Source organism: Pelobates fuscus, chromosome 5 (genome assembly GCF_036172605.1).
Source record: "Pelobates fuscus isolate aPelFus1 chromosome 5, aPelFus1.pri, whole genome shotgun sequence".
NCBI lineage: Eukaryota > Metazoa > Chordata > Amphibia > Anura > Pelobatidae > Pelobates > Pelobates fuscus.
The window spans coordinates 150,510,961-150,532,674 of record NC_086321.1 but is presented as its reverse complement, the minus strand read 5'-3'; the positions used below and the strand labels follow the sequence as shown (position 1 = coordinate 150,532,674).

General features: G+C 43.9%; 1 protein-coding gene across 1 annotated transcript in view; it reads right to left on the bottom strand.

Moving 5' to 3' along the window:
* Positions 1 to 21,714, bottom strand: part of LOC134612636 (somatomedin-B and thrombospondin type-1 domain-containing protein-like) — a 50,428-nt gene that overhangs the window by 5,042 nt on the left and 23,672 nt on the right. Inside the window, exons 2-3 of the mRNA XM_063457046.1 lie at positions 4,268 to 4,450; positions 4,083 to 4,173 (exon numbers count right to left, since the gene is read on the bottom strand). Of these exons, the coding sequence (XP_063313116.1) occupies positions 4,083 to 4,173; positions 4,268 to 4,450 (274 nt within the window). The remainder of the gene's footprint in view (positions 1 to 4,082; positions 4,174 to 4,267; positions 4,451 to 21,714) is intronic.

The window sequence follows — 21,714 nt, the reverse complement described above, 5'->3', positions numbered from 1 at the left end:
CAATGTGGAGATTTACATCATGCAGAACGGTCCCTGTGAATATGTGATAAGCAGAACCTTTCACAGCAATTTACAGAGCTGTTAAATGGCCTTCAGAGGCTGGTCTCAAATTAGAATTCTAATAACGTTATAACATTGCAGCCCTATATTTGTTGGTTAATTTACTAAACAATAACAGGGTTATTCACTGAAGTCCGAATCGTCTCTTACCAAATGGGGCAAAATCATTCGCTGCTATACAGGGCCATTCTGACTGAAAAATCTGGAAACTGTTGATGAAATTAACCAATATCTGTATTTCATAAATCAGGCTCCGAACGGGCTTGGATTTGGTACTTATTTCAGTATGACCAAAACGCTGCCAGACACCTGAACTCTGGACCGAATTTATTAAATTCGGGCACGGAGGCTTCAACTAATTAATGAAATGTGATTGTAAATTAACTGTGAATAACCCAATTAGACAAATTATATGGAGATTTGGCTGATTACAACTGGAGCAGAATGGAAGTGCAAATTTGCCTGAAATCTCCAAATTAGCTTTTTATGATAAATCATGTGTGTCAAAACAGCCAAACTGTCAGAACTAAATGGCATTCGGCTGAATTCTTCCATTTAGTGAATGGAATCCTTACTTACTGTATACTAGTTTTAGCAAATACGTTTTCAATTCCTTATTTACTGTATAGTGAATATAAATAAATTGAGTTTACTCACTAAACGGCAAATTGTAGTCAATCAAAAACCAAATAAAAAAATGTTGACAAAATAAACGCATTTGGAAAGTCCCCACTAAAGTCAGTTTGTTATTTTAATTTAATTTTGCAATTCAGTTAGCAATTCACCGTTTACTGAATAAACCCAAATGTGTCATTCAAGTATGTTTGGCCTTAGGGAAGAAATAAGGTAGCACAAGGGAACACTGATATCTAAGGTGAGTAGGATCACCAGGAACTCCAAATAGAGGGCCTTAATCTAGTTTTCTCTGTGTGGATTCTCCTTTGAACGTACTGTAGGGAATACAAACCAAATTAAACTGTAGAATGCAGGTAATAACGAAACTGTGACTAGATTGGTGAAGGAGAATTGTTCTACATTTTGTAATTTAGTTTTCAATGGATACATTGTCGCGATGATAAAATAAGAGAGAATGTACAGTTGTTCTACAGAGGGTAATTTGATTTATTTCAAAAGGCATATATTTTATTCAGAGCAGTTTGCATACATTTGCAGTAGGAGATGCAGACATGTTACAGTATAAGCTGGTGTACGACAATAGTGTTGTATTACAATGCGGTAAGATTAGTCGTGGTTGCAATAATGTGACTGCAGAACTTAAAGATATTGCAGCAATAAAAGTAAACTACGGAGAACGTATCAATTTGCTGACATTTGCAGTTGATAATGTGAACGTATTGCATTAATATATGACATACAAAAATATTACCATAGGTTATTGCGTGTATGAGGGGTGAACGCAATTACATTTAACTTAAGAATAATGGTACCTCATTGTGGTTGTGCGTACAGTAACCAAAAGAGTAAGATATGCATCACTAACAGTGGTAACTTCAGGTACTGGCAGAAATACTCATTTAAATACACAAAAATTATATGAGCGCATACATTGTAGGTTTAGCGAAAAACGGGAAGAAAGTCCTATTACTAGGACTCGATACTGCGTAAGATGTCATACAGGTTGAATGCCAAGTTAACATTGGAAGCGTGTACCATTCTACGGTGTATTGCTGATTGGTATGTCTAAATAAAAAGTGTAACACTAAGAACTAAATCAATATATGAGATTACAGCTATAAACATTGAGCCTTTAATGTGCGGGAAAGCAAGTACAGAGCATAAGTAGCTCGTGTGGTAGTTAATATCTGTGAGCCAGTGATGGCTTGTGATGTATCGTGTACCAGAAGCGGTGTCATCGACTAGGCTGTATAATCTACCCTATTCTGTTGCTAGGGTTGTGGATCTACGGCTCGAACTGTGTGTCAGGTTTGTAGCGGTGCATATCTCCCGCAAAAGATCGGTACAGTTATAATGCGATTGACTAAAAATAAAAAAAAAGGAAAAAGGGAGAAAAAAAAAAAAGGGGAAGGGGGGTGCCCCCAAGAATGAGGGGGGCCTGAGGGATAGGGCCCAACGTGAAGATCCCTAGCCGAGTCCTCTCATGGACTCCAGGGATCTTGGCCATGCACGTGCCGCCAGGTTGTATATGAAAATTAAAAATAAATAAATAAAAATATAAGTAAATAATATTGTGGGGGGGGGGGATAATTACGGGAGGATAACTGACCGTCTGAGGTGGAAGCTATCACTGCGTAAGAATGTGTCTCGTGCCTCCCCTCATGCCTCTGTTCCCAGATGAGACTTAAAAGTAGCATAGAGCCTCTATAGGGCCATACTCGATGCATCAATAACTAGCACCCGGGGGTACTGACATATGCAGTGTCGCCCGACATCAGGTAAAGCCCCCCACCATGAGCTTCTCGGCACAGCGGGCATTCAAGGTACCCCCCAGTCCGTAAGACCCCCCTCTCCTAGAGTCCACCAACTGAACGGCCTCTGCACCTCCACTGTCCCGGCAGAGTCTCGGTGTTTCAGATAGGGCGCCTCCATGAGCCCCCTCTATCGCCGGCCACTCCTCCGAAGCATGGACCACACGACCCGCAGGCCCCCCAAAGTCCACCACGGCCGGGCTCACAGCAACGGGGAGCAGCACCCTCCAGGCCTCCAGATAACCTAGAGGTAGAGGTCACCGCTGTCCAACCCGAGACAGCCTGGTTCTCCTGGCGCCACCGCTTCCTGCAGTCCCCCGAGGCACCTGAGTGATGCCTGGGCAGTTTCTTAGGTAAGTATGTTGAGTCATCTCATCCGTTCCCTGGTAAGGCAAGAAGGGAGTGTTCACGGTGAGCACGCTGCCTCTCGGTCTGCGGTTGGGGACATAGGGGCAAAGCTGTATCCAACGTCCAGCAAATGCAGGCTGAGAACTATAAACTCATAAGTGGAAACTTGCAATTCAGAACCAGTAAACAGATGACCGGGGGGGGGGGGGGGGCCGCAGCATGGCCTCTTTGGTCGCTGTTTGCAAATTGGGGAAGACAGGTCCCCTCAGATTATGTTAGTTCATGAAGCGTGTGTCGAGCCTTTCCAGCTTCAGTAATAGGCCACAGGCTTATGCCATCAAGTAGGCCCAAGGCTTCAGATTCCTTATATTTGTGGAGTCTTCAGCTACCGTTTGGTCTTTTTATAATGCTTACTGGTTCCCCTGTTCATATATATTAATTTGAGGGAAAGACGGTCGGTTTATGAGCGATAAATCAGTGTTTTTTTCAGGCTCAGGACCGGAGCTGCATGAGATGGCTTCATTTCAGCTCGATGGTCCTGCCCGCCCCTTCAGAGGGTAATTTGGACATCTACAGTATATTGCATTGTAAAATGTACGCATTTTAAAGTATTCTTTCTTTGATGTAAATATTCCTAACTACTTAAGCAAAGTATATTCAAAAATGGATCAAGCAATAGCCCCCAATGCTAGAAAAAGCATTATTTCATGATCACTCTGTGGTTATTGCTAGTGTGGTCCTAATTCAGAGTTGCTCTTCCTTTCTATTTTTTTTTAATGTTTTTTTTTTGGGGGGGGGGGGGGGGGGGTGAGAGCAAGCTCTTCCTTTCCTGCCAGATGTTATTACCACTCAGCGTGCTTGTTAAGATTTCCACTGCTAGAGAGTCCTCCCCTGGCCATCAGATGAAAGGATTGGAAGTGGAGCTGCTCAGACATCTCCTGTGGCTACAGAACATGGGTTCCTGATTAAAAGAGCTCACTCTAACACTTTAGAACAGGACAAGTGACCCCTCACACTTCCCACTTCTGCTCACTTTGGGTGATATTTAGAAGAAGTAAAATGTTGAAGAAATGTCACTCCTACAGATTATTGTGAGATTCACAAACAAGCAGACTAGTATGCTTCATAGAATTACAGTGCAGCCTGCAAAAGAGATCTTGGGTCATCATAATAAATCTAACCCTTGCTATCATATTATGCACCCTTTGCTTTAGTGAAGATTTGTACCTTGAGGTTCTCGCTGGTGTTTTGGCATGATGTCTTCTCCAGGGGTCCCTGAAATCCCTTTTGAAGGAGTCTGGTAAAATCTTGGCCACCTCTGTGAAGTGCAAGTAACAGCAATATGAGTACTTTCAGTAGAAAGTTCCAAAAATATTATTTTCCCAAATATTCAATAAGAGTTCCATAATAACCTTTAGAAGTATGACAAGAGGGATCCTCTCCATAGCAGCCACGCCGCTGCCTAAGGTCTGGACAGGGGTTTCTTCCACTTCTAGGGGGCACAATCACCTGCCGTGCACGTTCCCTGCTCCCAATCCCACAGCGGGAATTGCACTCGCTCCACATGCCCCAAGGGCCTACTACACAGTTGGAAACTGCAGGGGAGAGGAGAAAGAGAGAATGTAAACAAAGTTACTATAAAAATGCAACTTCATCTGACTACTAATGTATTTAAACTATGGGCTACCTGAGGCTTGACCAAGCCAATGCATAGATCATCATAAACATTTATCAGAATATTTATACCCTCTCCCCTTAATTCCACACTACCGACAGTCATAAGCCATATACTCCACCAGGTCACTGTGTCAACTAGACATGAGCATTATTTTTTGATCAAATTTGTCCATGCAATTATTTTATACATATTTACTTGCATTTATTACAAGAAGGAAGGTACAGGCTTCCTCGTTATAATTAGTGGCTGGGGGACGTGTAACCTCTTCACTACTGAGCACTCTTTGACTGAAAATATTATTAGCATAATATTTATTTCAAGCAATGAATGCATAGCTTGCACAAAAATACAAAACCACAATTTTGTTTGCAGTCTACTTGTCAGACATACATTCAATTTATGTAAATGTGCAATTTTTTTATTTTTCACTGATTCATTCAGCATTACACCCAACTCTGCACACAGGGCTACCATCAGAAATTTTGGGCCTCCGACACAGCCCAAGGTCTGGCCCCCTGGGGTAAACTCAGGGGTGGCCCTATGGGCATGCTAGGGCCACTCACTAGCACGCCCATAGGGTCACCCAGAGTCCGCCCACAGTGCCGCAGTGTGTATACTGAATGTAGTGTGTGTTTAGTGGATGTAAAATGTGTGTAGTTGATGCAGAGTGCGTTTGCAACGCAGTATGTATAATGGATACAGATTAAACGTTTGTGTAATGTATGTAGTGTATATTAGAAGCAGAGTGTGTGTTTGTGTAGTGGATGTAGTGTGTGTATACTGAATGCAGAGTGTGTTTGTATAGTGGATAAAGTGTGTGTCTAGTGAATTCAAAGTGTGTTTGTGTGTATTAGATGCAGTTTGTGTAGTTGATGTAGTGTGTATATAGTGAATGCAGAGTGTGTAGTGTGTAGTGAATGCAGAGTGTGTGTTTGTGTGCAGTAAATTCAGAGTGTGTGTTTGTGTAGCGATTGTAGTGTGTGTATAGTGAATGCGGTGTGTTTGTTTGTGTAGGCATGATGGCAGCCCTGTCTGCACATCCTGAGTTAGGCAAACTGGGGCAAAGCCAGTGATCTGAATCTCGTCACTGCTGCCACAAAAAAGGGGACAGATTCACCCTTGTTTCAACCTAAATGCATATGAATGCACACTAGGTTGCCTATCAATCATACAGGCCAGCCAATGAGGGCAGATAATGCACAGAGCACTGTTTTAGCAGTCTCTGCATGGCCCTTGTGCCCTTAGCGTAGCATGAGTGAAACTATGTGATGTGCTCCTGCTACAGTTTGTGGGGACAGCTCCCTGGTGTGGAGAAACAAAGCCAGAACGTCAGGACATTGGGTCTGTCCCATTGAAATTGGGATGATTGGGAGCCATGGTTCAGCCTTTATAAAAATATTTAGGAAATTAAAAAGCTCTAAACAATATACAGTGTCCTTTATATTACACACATACAATACATGTGACAAAATAGATATATAAAAATGGTCAAATACTTTGCCTATATGTACTAGCAGTACAGACAAAGTGGCAACATAAAATAAATAGAATATATTTTAACATTATTACGATTAAAAAATATATTACTGAAATAAAAGATATCTAAAACTGTAAGAATGATATGACCCTTTGAAGCTTTCTTTACTGTTTGAAATCATGAGGTGAGCTTACATTTTCAGCACAAATGCAACCATTAAATTATTGACTAGTGACTTCTGGCAGAAAAATGTGCTCCTCTACAGGCTAATAATTATTCCTAGAGTATATATATGCATATGTAAGTATATATAAGTGAGGCTTTATTTACTTAAATTAATTCTGCAAAGTACATGAAAGTTAAAATATTTCTATTTGATTCTGGAAGTGAAGTAATTAATAATGGGAGTTTGACTTTGCAATTGAGTGCTATTTGTTTATATTTGTGGAACCAGGTAGAGTGCCCTCTCCGTGCCCCTCAACTTGCGTTGCTGGGAGGTGAGAGGTTAAAAATGGAAGTGGCAGGCAGACAGGCTACCCACCACTTCCTCCCCTCAATCATGTGTTTAGCAATGGGGTACTTAGTTTATTGGGAGTTGGGGACCTGTAATAGTTCCCTCCTCTTAATTTTAAAATACCAAGGAGGCTGCAGCAATGTCCTCTCATCCATTGCCTTTACCCCTACGCGATGAGGGCATATGGCAAGGGTGGCTTGTAATAACCCCACTCATGCCCCTCAGCAATTAGTCGGTTTTGGAAGTTAAAGTGCTATTTAAAACATAATAACCACTACAGCCTGCTGTAGTGGTTTTGTTGCCAGGGGACTGTGGCCCAGTTCCCTGGTAATGGGTCAAAGAGGTTAGCAATGGTTTGCCCCCTTACCTGGGTCCCAGTCTGGCTCTATTATCCCCTGGGTGGTCCAGTGACACACTTTCATCTTATGCAGAGTTACAGAAGCCATGGCGGTTGCCATTCATTGGCTGAGAACATCAATTGACTGCGCTCAGCCAATGACTGATTTTCTGTGCAAGAAAGTTGTATTGACAGGGCATTAGCTAACCCAGAACTATAGTTTAATGCTAGCTGTGGGTGCTGCCAGAGGTAGAGTTATGCCTCTGGCAGCTAGGGGGTAAATCTTTGTATGTACAGAGTTTCATAGTGAAACGCTGCACATAAATACTCCTGCCACAAATCACTGAAGTGGTCACTACTTGGACTACAATGAGTGAGTGGGCTGCCCCTAATACCCTTTTGGTCTGATCCCATCCCTGGGCTGTGGATGAGGCCAATAATGTAAATTTGCTCCACTCCTTCCTGTTTAGGACTAAAACACACTTTGACTGACAGACAGAAACTGACACAACAACTCAGTTAAAGTTAAAATACACACCCTCTCAGATATACATACACTCACAGATGCACACTGACAGACACACATTCACAGACATACACTGACAGACACACACTGATACTGACACACTCACATACATTGCCTCACATACTCTCAAATTGTTTTTTTAAATTAAAATCCACCCAGCCTCCCTACATTTTGGGAGAGCTGGAGTGACTTATTTACCTGTTGGTCCAGAGGGGCTGATGTCCCTGGGATCCAGTGTAGGTGCTGGGCTGGATGGTCGACTGTGCAAGCTCCTGTGCTCCTCAGTGGATAGACAGGCCGGAAGGTGTTCGGTCAATGATGGCGGCGAGGGAGCTTTGATCCTCCTGCTCAGCTTCCTCGCGCGCCACTTAGTGATGCTGGGAGCCGGATGTGACGTCATATTCCGGCTCTGATATCATTGCTGGGCGCGCGAGGGAACTGAGCAGGAAGAGCTCAGTGGACTGTGCTCCCTTGCCGCCCGTAATATTTGCAGCCGCCCAACTCGAGTGGCCCCCCATGAAAGAGGCTGACATGACATCTGCCAGGGCGCTTGGGGGCGGTGTTTTTTGCCACCCCCCTGAAAGTGCCTCTCAAGGCAAATGCCATGTCAGCATCGCAGAAGATACAGCCCTGCTGCCAGTTGCACTGTGCCCCTCATCATATTGGGGTTGGATAAGCATTAATAGAATTGTAGTTTTGTAACAGCAGGGGACCAGGGACCTTATTTCCATGCAGGCAGCAGATTTCCACATGGAAAGAAATATATAACATAGAAAATCCAGCACACTCACTCATTCACTAAACAACAATATCAAAGTTCACAGAATGTAATTTAAAAAAAAAAATATTTAAAACACCTAATCTAGGCGAAAATAATGGGGGTTTAGTTACAGTATATGATCATGCATTGCATAAGCCTTCCATAACGTCAATGTACCCCACTCTTGGCAGGTCCTACTCTAGCATCCTAATGCCTGCTCATTCTGGGTTCTTATAAGTAAAAGTATGCAGAAATTATGGAGATGCAACAGCACCAAAAGTGATAATGGCAGCTTTTGCCTGTGTCACCGTGACACACAGTAGGGATGCAGTGATTGTGGTGGCACTGAGGGGAGTAGGCAGGATGTTTTGTTTGCACTCCATGTTTCTGTTTGCACTCTGTGTTTCAAATCCGGCTGGACACTCTTTCTCACACGGGTCCTGTCTGCGTATTTAAACATGCTTCGGCGCCTCTCTCAGCTGTTATTTTTGGCCTGGGGCCAGCACCTCGCAGCAATGCAAACACAATTCTTCACTACATATAAAACAGGTGATAATAAATACTGCAAGCATGGAATAGCCTTTCAGCAGAGGTGGCACATAGTAATTATTTATGGTATGCTAGAACTGCACCAGTCTAATATGTGCCATTCAAAGATTAGCAGTGTAATTAATAACTGGTAATCTATGATGGAATGCATGCTCATTAAAGTTAAAATTGGCTTGTTTGAAATCATGGTAATTATAGATCACCTTAACAAAAGTCCCCATTAACATCTGCTGAGAGATAATCAGGGGAGCACTGTAAATATTTGGCCGGAGTGAGGGGGATGGGGGGAGAGTAGAAAAGAATGGCCTTTTTTCCTCACAAATGTATTTCAATGTGGATAGAGTTGTGATCTCATATATCCCTGAACCCACCGAAAAAAATGCCGTAGAAGGAAAAAAAAAGTCTGGCAAATAACAGGGTAAAATAAGGCAAACAATATGAAGGCTCCAAAATATTAGCAGTAGAAAACTTTGTACCCATAATGCCTACTGTTGCAAAAGGCATCATTATGTAAAGAAACTACACTCTTGGTTATGGGCATTTATGAGTATCTATTTATTTAAGTTATGGGCATTTCAGAGTATCATTCAAAAGATGCTCTGCATTTTTAAACTATACCATTCCAACATATACCTTTACATAATGGTAGCCACAGTCAATTCTTTCCCACATCCACCTAACTCAATAACAATCTATACTAAATAATTCTAAAACCATTAGACTTGCTTTGTAGCTGAAAACATCAAACTAGTATCTAAAGGTTAAACCTACCAGTCAGAAAATAATAATAATAATAATAATAATAATAATAATAAAAAAGCTAATACTCAATTAAATTAAAATTAAGTATAAAAATGGTATGTCTCACTGCAATAGGTTGCTGGCTATATGAAATCTGGATAGAACCCACCCACTCACACATATTACACCAGAGATGTTTCTTTTTTGACATTAAAGTGGCATGTTTTGGTTCTCAGGTTCCGTAAATGTTGAAGTGACCAGATAACTACAACAGAGGAAACCAGATACACAACAAAGGGGGTTGGCATTGGCTAAAGCAGAGCATGTTTCTGTCACACAATAAGCTTGGCACGTGGAGCCTGACTGTAATGCCCTAAAATTCATGAGCACAAACTGTCCCATGCCATACAATGACACTGCTGCCAGGGCACGAGAACATTTGGCCAAAGCTGTTCTCGCCCTCATTATGCGATGTGAAACAGACACAGACAAAAACAACGTGATATTCAAGACCGGTCACAGGTCTGTTACCACAGAATAACAAGGTGACAAGTAAATGACAAGTGACAGCCTGAGTCTTCTTCCTCAAAGGGTGACACAAGGATATGCACAGGAGCTGTCCAAAATAGAATTCCGTTTACAGAGCGAAGATGGACAAGATGATAAGGTGTCACTATCTTCAGAAATGGCTACATGACCATTAAATTGTAGCCAAGGGCTCCATTTAGTTGCTAAGGGAAATGGAAAGAGCATGAATTCTGAGTAAAATATCCATAACTTGTCACACCCATTCTTCACACTTATTCATCTGAAGCTGACAGGACTTCTCAGGTTCCATCAAAGTGTCCTAGTTACATCATTTATTGAGCATATAATGATGTCTGCCCACAGTGAGATAAACAGCTGGGTAGAGCTGGATCACCCACAGGGCAGGCTAGGCAGCAGCTAAGAGGGGTGGCAAGGTCAACTTAGGGCCACTCCAAATCCTTAGCATATCCCTCTTAGTTTGCTTGCAGGCATACATTACCAGACCCAACCATCTATAAACTGACTTGACAATAAACTCACTGTAGTTCTACCCACTTCCTACAAGACTGCCATGATCAATGCTAAAATCGTGGACTTCTTTGCTATTGGATTTATGTAAGCTCATTTAATGTTCCCTTTTCTAAGTACCATTGAGCATTATATTTTTGATAATAAACTCTTAAACAGTTCAGACGCCTCAAGATAATCTTAAAACAGTATTACCCATGTCAGACTTATTTAGGTGTAGGTGCAGGGATGTATAAAGTACAATAAGCTGGAAGAGAGTACAGACACCACAATGTCTTGTTCTTCAGCCACCTATGGGGTTACAATCTAATCTCCAATGTCATATCAGGTGGACTTTGTTAGAACATCTCTCCATCATTACTGGCAGCCTGGATCCCTTGAAGAACTACTCCACGATGCATGGGACAGGAGAAGGCAGGGAATTAACAGCATAGATTGTTAGAATACTGTCTGAGACATGCCAATAGGTGCCAACAGTTCAAAATTTGTTAGAACAGTCCCATATTTTGGGGTACTGTCCCAGCAACAGTAGCTTTGGGGGACCTTTCCCACTTTTTGAAATCTGCAGACACTTTTTAAAATGCAGGTGCTTCCGCATGGGTAGCTTGAGTGGGCAGCCCACTCTTTTACCTGCTCACATACGTCCCGGAAGGTTGGCAGGATTATTCACTAAAGTGAGAATTGTAAATTCAGAGTGAAATTCAAATTTTAGGTGGGCATGGCTAGTCTGGAAACATAGCTGACTTGGAAATGTTGTCATTTTACCTAGTTTGGACTAAAATGTGAAATAAATTTGTAATTCTTAACAATTCACACTATAGTAACCCTGATGGTGTTTGTTGCACTATATATAATAAGTAAACTGAACAGTAAACTGATCAGAATTCAGGATGGAGGTGTCTTTGAGGAAGCCAACCTTGGGGGCTCTTGTATCTTTCAATGCTCAAAGGACTTTAAATGGACTAAAACTCCAGACAACTGCATTTCATTATAGAAAGTGCCAACATTATCCAAAGGCTTTATAATAAAATTGGGATAGATACAAACAAATTCTTATTTGTATGCTATCTGTAAAACAAATGTATTGCATGCTATTTATAAAACAAATTCTGATTTCATGCTATCTGTAATACAAAGATTTTCTCATCTTACCCCACGCTGATTTTTGCATCCCACTATATTTTGGTCATTGCTTAAAGGAATACTCCAAGCACCATAATCACAGTAGCCAACTATAGTGGTTATGGTGACATGAGTGCCCTGTCACCTTCCCACAGTAAGTAGTCAAACCATATTAGGATGGAAGACCTGGAGGCACTCAGGTAAGTTGTCAAATCGTACTAAAATGGTTTGATGAGTGATAGTGGCATGGTGCCAGGTTACTACAGGTACCATAAGCTGTTGTGTTCCTTTAAACTTCACTTCTATAGTGTGTGCAAAATGTATGCTAGTATATTGTATCTAAAATCCAAAAGTGATTTCATGTCATAAACCATTATTAAATCTCTCCACTCAACTGCATGTTGCAGATATAGTGATTGTTTATATACCAGACAATGTCCTCCACTAACAGCTGTCTCATTGTCTTGTCTTCAAAAGCATTTTTAAGCAATGTATCCTCACCATGAAGTACCTGTGTGTATGTGAATGCCAGGATGTGTGTAAGGTATGTATGTGAGTTATTTTCTCCTCCTATGTCACATATTATTACAAAGGGAGTATGAGAAGTCATGCTGATCAGAATTAGCTGAAGCACTTTTACTACCAGCAGGGGATCTGATGCTAGCTCCTCTGCTTGCTTCCACCTGAACCAATGGCCACACACGGTATGCAACTGCAGGTTACCTATTTCGCCAGAGGATCTTAGCCCTGTCATTCTCAATTATCCTTTGTGGTATCTCCCATATGGACTGTGGCAGGTCCAGCCCATATTCTGTGCAGATATTTCAGTATATAATTCCAGCATCTTTGTTGTGCCTCTCAGTGTATGCTATTACTGTGATGTGGGATTATTTAAAAAACCTTATTGTATTTGTATTCAATTATTGCACTAACTCCATTTTAACTTTATACTGTGACAATCCTCCATTTTGTTCCCCTAACCTGACTTCTTCAATCCTCCATCTTGTCCTCATAACCTAACTTGTTCATTTTAAAATCACCTTACATGACAGAATTTCCCAGCACATCTAATACAATAGAACAAAGACTGTATTTTCTATAAAGATATGATTAACACAGGAATTGCTGACTTTTCCTTAGATTTGCAACAAAGTATAATTTGAAGGCCATGCGAACACAGTAGTAATGAAATGTTCTATTCATAAGAGACCTTGCACCTGGCCACGAGGCCTGAGATCACCGACCGTGTAAAATGACGCTCAAGACCCCTTGTCCCCCACCCGTGTCCAGAACAATCCCACCTCTTGGTGGGTGGACACGGGATTAACCACTTAGTCTTTTGAGCCAATTAATAATATTGATAGGTGGACACTAATCCCGACACTTAACAATTAATCCAATTAATGATGTTTATTTACTGATATTCTAATAAGCAATGATGACGTAAAATGTCTCTTAAAAGGACCTGCGTGTCCGCTTTTTAATCACTTGCCAATAAATTTTCTCGAAGTTATTTTAACCTGAACCTTGTGTGTCAGACTTAATTACTTCAGCGTATATACGCAATTTATTTTATTGATTTGGACAGGAACAGATAGACATTTAAACATTTTGGTTTACTGCAAAAAGTACCATAACAACTTGGCGCCCAACGTGGGGCATCGGGCTATGTCCGGCCGGTGAGCCGTCCTAAGGAAGACAAGGGTGGACGGAGGAATCCAGGGGGAAGGAAGGGAGATTGATCACCTCCAGATACACGGTAGAGACTTCTGCAGAGCCACCGGTACGTTCCGGCCCCTTTGATTGACCCGTCCACGTGTCTGTGACTGCTTCCCGGGAGGACATCAAAGACAGGTAATATCTTGCCCGGTGTCTCGTTACTCATTTGTTTACCTGCATTTTAGTCTATCTGTTGCCTGGGTGTGTTTGAATTGTTTGCCTGTTTCCCCATTTTGAGATAAAGGGGGGGTGGACCTGCAGGGGATTTGCCTGGGGTTCTGTCTTGCTTGTTTTCCCCTTTTTGGGATAAAGGGGGGTGGACCTGAGGGGATTTGCCTGGGTCTTCTGTTTTGTCTGTTTATCTGTTTGTATTTTGCCCCTTTTGGGATAAAGGGGGGTGGACCCGAGGGGATTTGCCTGGGTCTTCTGTTGCCTGTTTTACTCCTTTTAGGAACCACGGTGCCGTGGTTGTAGGGAAAAAGGGGGGTTGACCTGTGGATGCGTTCCTGGGGGTCTTCTTTGCCTGTTTACCTCTTTTAGGAGCCTCGTGGCTGTGGCTGTAAGGAAAAAGGGGATTGTTGGAACTGTGGATTTTGTGTAGACTCATAATTTCCTGTGATCCTTCTCGTGACACTCTGAGAGCTTAGCTAGCCTCATTGTGCACGTGGTAACCCACAGTTTCGAGTACTGGGGCTAGTGGAATTCCAATTTTGGTAACCACTGTCCCGAGTACCGAGGCTGGGGGGATTCCAGTTTTGGTAAACCTCAGCTTCGGCTGGGGGGATTCCAGTTTTCTCTTGGTAACCGCCGCCCTGAGCGCTGGGGGCTGGTGGAATTCCAGTTTTTCTGTTTATTTGTGGTAGTGAGACTTATAAGTGGGTCTTATAGGGGCACTACGGGGTTGAGGGAGGTGACTTTGGAGTAAGCACATGAGTAAAGGAAAGGAATTACTGTTGATTTCATTTGAACTGTGATGCATACACTGTATTTCAACTGTATTGTTGTCTTGTTTGTTTAATGAGGAGTCTCATGTACTCCTGTGTCTGTCTCTAAGGATTTTTTTTTTCCTTGCCTTTCATCTTTTCTACACTTTCTATATTATTATACTATCCACTCCCATTCCTCTTAAAAGAGAAGTGATTGGTCACACACTTCTCACCTCGCTCCAATCCGTGTCTACCACCCCGGGTAGGCGGATTCAGTGACTAGTCTACGTTTTGGGAAGACGCACCTGAGAAAGTCCCAAGATTCTCGGGTGGCAGTCGAGCATTGTAGACGTTCTTGTTCAAATTTCCCTCTCTCTCTCTATATCTAGGACGCTGGTATAGGGGTAAAGGGACTATGGGACAGGATTTAGATAAGCCCAGCAAGGGCTGGTTAGCATGTGATTTGGTAGAGAACAGAGAGGGTGAAGAGATGGTTAAAGGTGTTGAAAAGATTGCAAAAGTATGTAAAATTGCTGTACCGACATGTGGGAGATTGCAACCAGAAAGTTGGCGCAAGTTACTAGCAGAAATGAAAGGCAAGCTTACAGATAATGGTTTATTAAAGACTGCTGAAGCATGGTACAGAGTAGCGAAGGCTATTCAGTTAGAAGGTTGGGTTGAGGAAGAAGTAAATCACAAAGGTGTAAAATTGTTTGTGTATCATAAAAATTGTGTTGCTGGGGTTTACCCTCAGCCAGCGCCCCAAAATGGCGCCCCAAGGTTCAGTCAGCCATAGGTGATAGCCAGCTGACTATGTTCCCCACTCCCGATCCTCCCGAATCCCATCCCATCACCTCCCCTGTCTGCCCGGTCCTGAATTCTGATGGATCTTTCTTTACCCCTTCCCTTTCTCTAACGGTCCCATCATCCTCAGCCATCCCCACGCTTCCTTCCATGCCTAATCCTAACATCTCATCTGCCGCCTCCTCCCTGCAATCCCTCTCTATGGTTAATCCCCTTCCATCAGCACCCGTCCAGCTAACTACCCCTCCCTCCCATGCTACGACTCCTCTTTCTGCATCCATCCCTACTAATCCTGTCCTGTCTCCTCCGATAACCAGCTCCGCCCCAGTCCAATATCCTACCTCCTTAACCGTACCTACCCACCCTACTCTTTTGCCCTCCCCTGCCTGGCCCTACCCCTTCCCATATCCCATGGCCCTGCCCTACCCCGGTTACCCTCCCCTTCCCCAAGCCGCTCCCCAGGTTCCGGTCATGCCCAGTCCGGCCCAATCTGCCCCGGAAGTGCCCATATCAAATATGGCCGCCGCTTCTTCCCTTAATCCTGAAGCAACTCCTTTCCCCGCCTCCAATACGGCGGCTCCCAGTTCAGCCCTGATGCCAGTAATTCCCGGCGACTACCTGTCCCCAGGTTACGACTCGCTAGCCACCCCTGCATCTGGGGCTCATTCCCAGCCACCGACCCTTTCACCTCACGCGGGACCTGCACCGCGTAGAAGAGTCAATATCATAGAATTCGATGATGACGAGATGGACAGGGTGTCCCATGTCTCATCGGAACTTGCTGCGGGAGCCCCATCTCATCGTTCTATCGATGATCCCTTCGGCCACAAGGGTCGGGGAGAACAGGCCCCTCCTAAATATGTAGCTTTTAACCCCACTCAAGCTAGTGCTCTGATGAAATCACTCCCGGACCCAGAAAAGCAGCCCATGCCCTTCTACCGAGGGATAGTTCAAATTCAAAAGACTTATTCAGCCGCATGGCGTGATCTATTGAGCATTTGTGCTATTAAAGCAGGGGATGCATATTGGCCAAGTATGGCCCGACACCTCAGTACAGATCAGCTCAACAGTGATGTTGATTACCCCTCTGGAGTAACTTTTTGCACCCAATTAAAAGAATGGGCTAAGGACAAACTTGCAGATCAGGCTGCTGGCCTTACTGATGTTATTCAAGATAAAGGAGAATCAGTGGAAAGGTTTCATGCAAGACTGTATCAAATGTTTACAGATTTGGGGTTTGATCTTACTGACAAAATTCATTCACAAATGCTGTCAGGTGCGTTTGTCCAAGGTGTTAAGGACTCTATACGCAAGGGAATCATTGCTGCACGCCCTGAATATAAGGTTGTTCCCCTGGACACCCTACTTTTAGTTGCTAGAGGTTTGGAATCCGCTCAGACCCCAAGAAGATCCACTTCAGCGCCTCTCATGGTATCCCGCTCCACCCCAGTCCCAAAAGGTACTAGACCGGAGGAGGGGGGACATTGTTTTAATTGTGGAGCCAAGGGGCACTTTAGAAGTGACTGCCCAGAACCTAAAAAGGAGCCAAGGGAGCCCAGAAAGCCCTCCAAACCTGCCCCAGCTCCCAAAGCCACCAAACAGGTTCCGATAATTGAGGAACCAGATGATTAGGAAATTGGCAAGCCTGTGTCTGCAACCCCTGTTATGGCAGTGTCTACAGGGGATAAGGGGGGGCCACTTGCCACAGTGACTTTGCCCATTGAAGGCCACCCTACCACATTTCTAGTTGACACAGGTGCAGCCCGTAGTGTTCTGCGAGAACAAGACCTGCCAGACCCATCCTTTCTGTCAAATATTGACGTCTCTTGTGTTGGAGTGGATGGCCAGCCAAGACATAGCCCTTTAACAACTCCATTACGAGTTGGCTCTAGCCTGCTTGCTCGCTTTGTGGTATCCTCCACATGCCCAATTAACCTATTAGGTGCTGATGTTCTCTCACGCCTGCAAGCATCCATCACCTTTACCCCGGATGGGCAGGTAGAAATGTCCACACCTCTATCTGAATCAGACACCTCAGCCTTGTGCTCCTTGCCTCTAATGCTGCATTTAGAAAAGCCCCGTGAGAAAGCAGCAGAATTAAGGTCCAATTTCCCAGAGGCATTAAAGATACAGGTGCCCGCTAAGTTATGGTCCTCAGGCCCAGAGGACATAGGTCACCTAAATGTTCCCCCTGTGGTGGTAAAGCTCATTCCAGGAGCTAAATTACCAAGAAAACCACAATATCCATTAAAACCAGCACAGGCCGCTGCCATTTCTACCCACATCAAGGCACTCTTGGAGAAGGGTGCCCTGGTGAAATGTAAATCTGAATGTAACACCCCATTATTCCCTGTGAAAAAGAAAACTCCAAAAGGTGAGCCAGAGAAGTACAGGATGGTTCAGGATCTCCGTGCTGTCAATGAAGCTACCGTCCTGGACACCCCTCTTGTACCAAACCCCCATACTCTGCTCTCTGGAGTCCCACCATCTGCAAAATTTTTCACAGTCATTGACCTAGCAAATGCTTTCTTCAGTGTCCCACTGGACCCATCCTGCCAATACCTGTTTGCTTTCACTCATGAGATGCAACAGTATACCTGGACTGTCATGCCCCAAGGGGCACAAAATTCACCAAGTCAATTTGCAAAGGCCATGGCCACCATCCTTGACCCATGGCAAGCCGAGCACCCAGAAGTTGTTCTGCTTCAGTATGTGGATGATTTGCTGCTCTGTGGAGATGATATACCCACTGCTGAAAAGTGCTCAATTAGCCTGCTTTGTTATTTGGCAGAACAAGGATGCAAGGCTTCCCTCATCAAGCTACAGTTCTGCCAACCCTCAGTAATTTTCCTTGGACATTGCCTATCTCAAGGTACCAGACATCTTACCCGGGACCGGGTAAGAGCCGTACTGGATATTCCAACTCCAAGAACTTCAAAATCTCTCCATGCCTTCCTAGGCCTTATTTCCTACTGCAGAGCATGGATCCCAGAGGCCTCCCTGCTCATGCAACCTCTCTATGACGCACTTAAGTCTGACCCTTTCTGTTTAACTAATGAAGCAATAGACAATTTCAATGCTCTAAAACGTGCCATTGCTTCTGCTCCTGCCTTGGGCCTGCCTGATTACTCCAAACCTTTCAAATTATTTGTCTCTGAAAGACAAGGCCACGCAACAGGAGTTCTCACCCAAACTAATGACTTAAGAGGCCGCCAGAGGCCTATTGGATATTTCTCATGTCAACTGGACATTGTGGCCAGAGGGACTCCTTCCTGTCTCAGGGCTGTTTTTGCTGCAAGAGAGCTCATAGAAAGAACCTCAGACCTGGTCCTTGGCCACCCCCTGGTTGTTTTGGCCCCTCATGACATTTCTGCCATCATCAACCAAGTCCAGCTCAAGCACGTGTCTCCAGCCAGACACCTACGCCTCCAGTGCCATCTTCTTCTACCTGACAACATTTCCATCCAAAGATGTCAAGTTCTTAACCCATCCACTCTTCTTCCACTCCCTGAGGGGGGTATCTATTATGGATTTGTCACAGATGAAACCTACATTTACCTGCTTTGTGGATGTATCAAGAAAGTCATGCATCCACATTTGACATTTTATGAAGATGAGAAGCCTCTCTGTGAAGGCCCAGATTACGCCTTCTGTACCATGTGGTACAAACCAAACATTACTCCCGAACCTTGCTATGAAGATGAGCTTTACCACTGGACTGATGTGAAGCTCACTGCTCAAGATTTCTATTGTGACTCTGAAGGCAATAGCATGGTCTTGGTCCAACTACCTCAACAACTTATCTACCTCTACCGCCATTGGGATACTGCTATCCCACATATTCCTGTTACCAAATTGAAGACAAGGTCATGGAATGACCTTGGGCCCATGGCAAAGCTATGGGCCACCATGGATGAAGAACAGCTACAGGAAAATGGTATTGTCAAATACCCAACAACTGACCTTCTGGAAGCATGGCCACGCCACTTCCTAGAAAAGGAATTTCAAGATCTGGTCATAGTGAATGATTATGACCCCGAAACACCTCATGACTGTTTTGAACAGATGAAAATGGAGACAGTGCACCTACCAACTGTGCATGAGAATCCATTACAAAATCCGGATTTTACCCTGTTTGTGGACGGCTCAAGATATGCTGATGAAGAAGGAAGATATCATACAGGATATGCCGTAACCACAACAGACGAAGTTATCAAATCATCATCTTTACCGCCAGCAATGTCTGCGCAAGAAGCCGAATTACAGGCTCTGACTTCAGCATGCAAAATTTCCGAAGGAAAACGTGCCAACATCTATACAGATTCAAGATATGCTCTGGGTGTGGCACATGACTTCGGCCTAATTTGGAAGACAAGAGGATTTCTTACCACCGCCGGTACACCAGTCAAACATAGTACTGCAATTAAGGAGCTAATGGATGCCCTCCTACTCCCTGAAGAAGTGGCCGTTTTGAAGGTAAAGGCCCATGGGAAATTGGATACAGATGAAGCAAAGGGCAACCATTTGGCTGATCAGGCTGCTAAGCTAGCAGCCAGGGATCTGCAGGAAGTGGATGAAGAAGTGTCCGGACAAGAAGAAGAAGAAGAAGAAGTCCCTATTTTTGCTCTGCAAACTCTTCCTACTGATTTGCGAATTTTGCGAGAACAGCAAGCTGCAGTCACTCCTGAAGAAACCCAAAAATGGAAAAATAAAGGAGCTGTCCAAAAGGACGGAGTATATTACAACAACTTCAAATTTTGCCTTCCAAAAAATTTATATCCAGCAGTTGTCCAATGGGCACATGGGCCTGCACACCTGTCAAAAGAATTGATGGCCGCCCTCATACAGAAGTATTATGAAGCACCCGGAATCACAACATTGATCAACAGCTTCTGTAAGGCCTGTGTTATTTGTGCAAAATGCAATCCAGGAAGACCAATCAAGGTGCCTGCAAAACACCTGGCAAAGCCCATGTACCCCTTCCAGCGAATTCAAATTGACCACATCCAAATGCCCAAGAGTGGGCCCCATGAATATGCACTAGTCATAGTGGACATGTTCTCAGGGTGGCCAGAGGCCTACCCAGTGGCCAATATCACTGCAAAGACAACCGCAAGACGCCTACTTACAGAGATAGTATGTAGATTTGGACTCCCAGAAGTCATTGAAAGTGATCAAGGCCCAGCCTTCACAGCAACAGTGACTAAAGAAATTTGGACTGCTCTAGGGGTGACCCTAGCCTTCCACACCCCTTACCACCCACAAAGTAGTGGTAAAGTAGAGCGCATGAATGGCACTCTAAAAGCCAGAATGTTAAAAATGTCGCAAGAAACAAAGATGCCCTGGCCAGAAAGCCTGTCAATAGCTTTATTTAGTGTTAGGCACACACCTAGAGGGAAGCATTCACTGTCCCCATATGAAATTCTATTTGGGACAGCACCCAGACTAGGTTGTTATTATCCGCAGCAGTTACAGCTCCAATCAGATGTTTTAGTAGATTATGTAACTGAACTTGCAAGTGCCTTGAACAAAATACATGCCCAAGTTTTCTCTTCAATTCCAGATCCCGATTTGGATACAGGTACCCATAACCTGCTTCCCGGAGATTGGGTTCTGGTCAAGAAGTTCGTGCGGAAAAATACCCTGGAACCAAGATTTGACGGTCCATTCCAAGTTCTCCTGATTACCGCAACCTCCGTCAAACTGGCCGGCAGGCCAAATTGGATCCACGCTTCCCACTGCAAGAAATCTCCAGCCCCTGAGGAAGCAGATACCGCACAAGCATGTACCTCTGGTACACCTTCTCCTTAATCAGCCTTATAAAGGCCCAACAAGTAGCCATCACCAAAGATATTAGTGGGTATACCTTCTGGTACAATTCATCATGCACCCATGTGGCTACTTATACCTTTGACTATTGTGACATTGTAGAATGCCCGTTCCCCACATCACAAATCCAGAGTATTTACAGAGATATCCCTCATTCAAAAGACCCATATGTTTGTGTAGTTGACAAACAATGGGGGCACAATTGTAATCATTGGGGGGCAGCGGGATGGAATGCCGGGCCTGCCTGGGGTTACAAACCAAAAAGTGCCTTATCTAAAGTAGATGAACAAGGTAGATCCCTTCTCCAGAGAATGACTTTGAGAAAGCCTGGGGGAGGTACACCAATGAAATTAATCCTTAACATTGAGCATCCAAGCCCAACGGATGCCGACCAGTATGTGATGGGAATGTATTGGAAAAAGGGTTCCTACCGTAAATTAGGGCATTTCTTCCTAAAAGATATGTGCAACTCTTCCGAGTGGCAAGGGGCCACCCATATGGTCCCTAACCCATTAAAACCTCATATCCAGACCTTTCAAGACATGATGGCCATTGCTAACCCCACCTTTGAAGATACCATGGCCGCTGAAACAGGTTTTAATGATGTAAATTTATGGTTAGAATGGATGAAATATAATGCTAATAAGCATAATAAGACTGCATGTTATGTGTGTGGTGGTGCCCGGCCTCACCTGGGCACTGTACCTCTAATCCTGCCAGTAGATATAGAGGAATGTGTTTTAAGCCTTTTTGCCTATCACTATGATTTTAACAGGTCCATATGTATTGCATGGACAAAGGAGTATCCTCTCCTAACCAAG